The sequence below is a fragment of the Chionomys nivalis genome, chromosome 3 (genome assembly GCF_950005125.1).
Source record: "Chionomys nivalis chromosome 3, mChiNiv1.1, whole genome shotgun sequence".
In the NCBI taxonomy this organism is placed as follows: domain Eukaryota; kingdom Metazoa; phylum Chordata; class Mammalia; order Rodentia; family Cricetidae; genus Chionomys; species Chionomys nivalis.
Genome location: NC_080088.1, coordinates 9,733,075 through 9,736,619, shown reverse-complemented (window position 1 = coordinate 9,736,619; position 3,545 = coordinate 9,733,075). Strand labels below are relative to the sequence as shown.

The following is a 3,545-nucleotide window of genomic DNA, read 5'->3' as shown; positions in this document are numbered from 1 at the left end:
TTAAACGTAAGATAAAAGGAGTTAGCTAACTGCAATTATGAAGAAAATTGCTGAGGTCCAGACATGCAGATGAGTCTGGCCACAGACAGAAACAACGATCATGTAAGAAGCCACTCCCATTGCTGGGAGTATATAAAGATCCCAGAAAAGGAGTGATTTCACATTCAGAATCTTGTTGTACTCAGCTCAACTTACACCTGCCATCAACATGTCCTACGGCTGCTCTTCGGGAAACTTCTCCACCCGCTCCTGTGGAGATCACCTGAACTACCCTTACTCCTCCTGCGACTCTTCCTACTCCAGGCACCTGATCCAGAGCACGAACTCCTGCTCTCCCAGACCCTGCCATCTGGGCTCCTCTCTCCTCAGCGGCTGTCATCAGAACTACTTCCAGCCCAGCAGATGCCAGACTTCCCACGTGGTGCAGACTTCCTGCCAGCGGCCCTGCTACAGCTCCAGGGTCTCCAGCTTCTACAGCCCCTGCAGGACCACGTACAGTGGCTCTCAGGGCTTTGGGTCCAGCAGCTGTCACTCTCTGGGCTATAGGTCTAGAAGCTCTTACTCCCTGAGCTGTGGATCCAGTGGCTTTAGACCCCATGGCTTCTCGTCACTGGGCTTCGGATCAGGATTCTGCCGCCCATCCTATGTTCCTCATAGAACCTGCCAGTCTTCTTGCTACAGACCGAGCTGTAGTACTGGATGTGGATTCTACTGATCTTCTTTCTAGATTTCTAATCTTGCTGACGGCTGTCACCGAGTCTGGGATCTTTGACCACTGTTATTTCCCTTTGACCAGGAAGAATTATCCTCTCATTTCCTGATTGTCAATTCCTCACTTACCCTCTGACCTCAGATATTGGCTGATGCGGGTCCATTGAGAAATCTGTCATTAATCTATTAACTCAAAAATAAAGTATGCATTGCAAATGAAATTTGTAGCGATGAATTCCTTCCCAAATTTATGAATACTAAAATTTCAATCTAATGAAGGTACCGAGTTGACATCCGGTTATGCCTGCTCTTGTGAGTTGTTTTGTGCATGCTTGCTTTTGCGACTGTGAAACAGTAATTGATTAATGTTAAATGAGCAGTATGTGTGGGAGTATAGGGTTTGTAGTTCCATTCAGCTCTAAATTAGATACAAGTCGTCTGTGCCTCAGAGTTTTCTTACGTAAGAACATCAAGCAAAACCTTACTGTTTGAAAGTATAGATTTCTATTAATTAAATCCCAGATGCAGAAAGTTAATTAATTTCCATAAGTAGTGGTTTTTCAAGTCTATGCCAACTGGTCATACTATGTTCAATTAAGAAGACAGAAGTCAAAATGTATTGGATTTTATGACTATGGGTTCCCTTGTGTACTGACAATGTTTTACTTTGAATCTGACATGACTACCATGGGCTCATGTTTTGAGTGCCAGTTTAACAGGTAATAATCTATTTTAGGAGGCTGTGTAAACCTTATTAAGTCGGGCCTACCTTGAAGATATGCCTTTGAAGGCCGTAGTCCAGCAATTGTGTCATCTCTGCTGTCTGTATTTCCTTGTCTTCCACAATGAGCATACTCACCATCTCACACTCCTAACACCGCAGGTCCGCCCCCTCTGCTGTGCTTCTCTGCTATGCTGGATTTATAACCCTATGAAATGGTGAGTCTGTGTGAATCTTTCCCATGCATTGTTCTGCCAGATATCTGGACATGGCAACACTAATATAAATACAGAGGAAATGAAAATTCCTACATCCATTATGGGAAACAGTAGAGATAGTTCGAAATGTTAAAACTGCCCCATGGTTTAGTAATTTCACAACCAGTTCTGTAGCCTATCTAAGAGGATAAAATAGTGTGCATGGAAGTCCTGAGCACAATATTTTCCACAGTAGCTTCGGAATAGAAAGATCGACCAATAAAGGGCTGTAGAAAATGTGGTATATATCCACAATTGAAGTTTAGCCATTAAAATGATGGGACACTAGCCTTGAAACAACATGGATAAAAGTGAAGATCAATATGCTCAAGAATGTGTGTCAGACTCAGAAAAGCAAGTCCAGAATGAGGTCACCTACATGTACAATCTGAAAAGTTTGCTCCCACAGTAAAGTGGTGATTCCTAGAGATTGTGGAGGGAAGGGTTGGGGTGGGGAGCCAGATATGGTAAGGTTAACCACATGTTAATTTACAATTTGGTAAGCTATGAAAGTCTGGTTTGCAATTCGACAGTTATTAGTTACCCCCAAGTTGTGAGTGCCACTGTTGGACAGCTGGGTTGATCTTGTGTGGTGGTAATTTTGTGCTCATCAGCTGTACTGCTAAGTGGGATCCTGACTGCTTTCCTCCGTTGGCAGAGAGACCTACTATGAGATTTAGTCTTCAGAGAGAGGGCTTCCAGGTCAGTTCCATCTCACTTCCTCTAAATCTTGTGTCTGAAACTTGAAGCGTCTTAAGCAATAACTTCTTACCTTCAAATTAAGGAAGGCGACCAAAGGCATTAGCGATACCTGGTTTTCAGGAGTGGCCTCTTATACTCCTTTAGCAACACAAAGGGAGGCTTACCTTGCCTGGCACCTGCAAGTTTATTAGTCTAGGGCTCTGTATGAGATCCTATTAACCCAAAGGTTATTATTTCATTTAAATTATTCATGTATGTAGACACACACACTATAAACCATACATTTATTTTTGGATTTAAAGCCTGTAAATTAATAGGGAATCCATGCCTGGGACTGTAAACATGGCTGATGATGAAGTCGTGCACCCTAGAAGAGAACCTCCTGTTCTCAGTTTCCTAGAGCACTATAATTCCCAACTGCATGCTAAAGATTTACACATATGTAAAAAATAAGTGTACCTCTCTCCCTGCATCATCAAAGACATTTCTTTGCAGGAGACCAAGACTTTCACAGAAATGGACAACTGGTCAAAATGCAGAGAGCAAATAACTGTGGAAGCCCATCCCAAATGGAAACATCTACAGGGTTGGGGAACGTCACAGACTTCATGTAACACTTAAAACAAATTTTAAAGCATACAGAGAAGTCATTTCCACCATTTGCAGTCAACAAAGATGGAATTAGACTATATTTTAGTAAGTAAAATGACCAGACTTGGAAAGATTCCACGTGGAATCTGAAAATGTTGATCTCCTAGATTCAGAGATCTAGAAGTGATAGACACGAAAAAGAGGGAGAACACACTAAAATGGAAGATGGCCCACAATTTGATAAACAGGAAAAATTGCTTTTCATGATTCATTTCACTGAATGATAACCAAATCTGATACATAGACTATTGGTTTTTTATTAAATTTTTTTCTTTATTATTAAAAATTTTTTATTAAAAATTTCTGCCTCCTCCCCACCTCCCTTTTCCCTCCCTCTCCCCCCACTCTCCAGGCCCCACTCCCCTCCCCTTCCCTCTCCAGTCCAAAGAGCAGTCAGGATTCCTTGCAAAATTACAATTACAAAGAGGTGTGTCCTCTCTGAATTTCATTTAAATTATTACCTAACAAAGTTGAAGATAGTGTCATTTATATCATTACCAATT

The 3,545-nt window shown here is 41.7% G+C and overlaps 1 protein-coding gene across 1 annotated transcript; it reads left to right on the top strand.

Moving 5' to 3' along the window:
- Positions 1–208: 208 nt before the first annotated feature.
- LOC130871987 (keratin-associated protein 13-1-like) lies at positions 209–715 on the top strand. Its single transcript, XM_057765772.1, has one exon. It carries the CDS (start codon positions 209–211, stop codon positions 713–715), a length of 507 nt encoding a protein of 168 aa, XP_057621755.1.
- Positions 716–3,545: the final 2,830 nt, after the last annotated feature.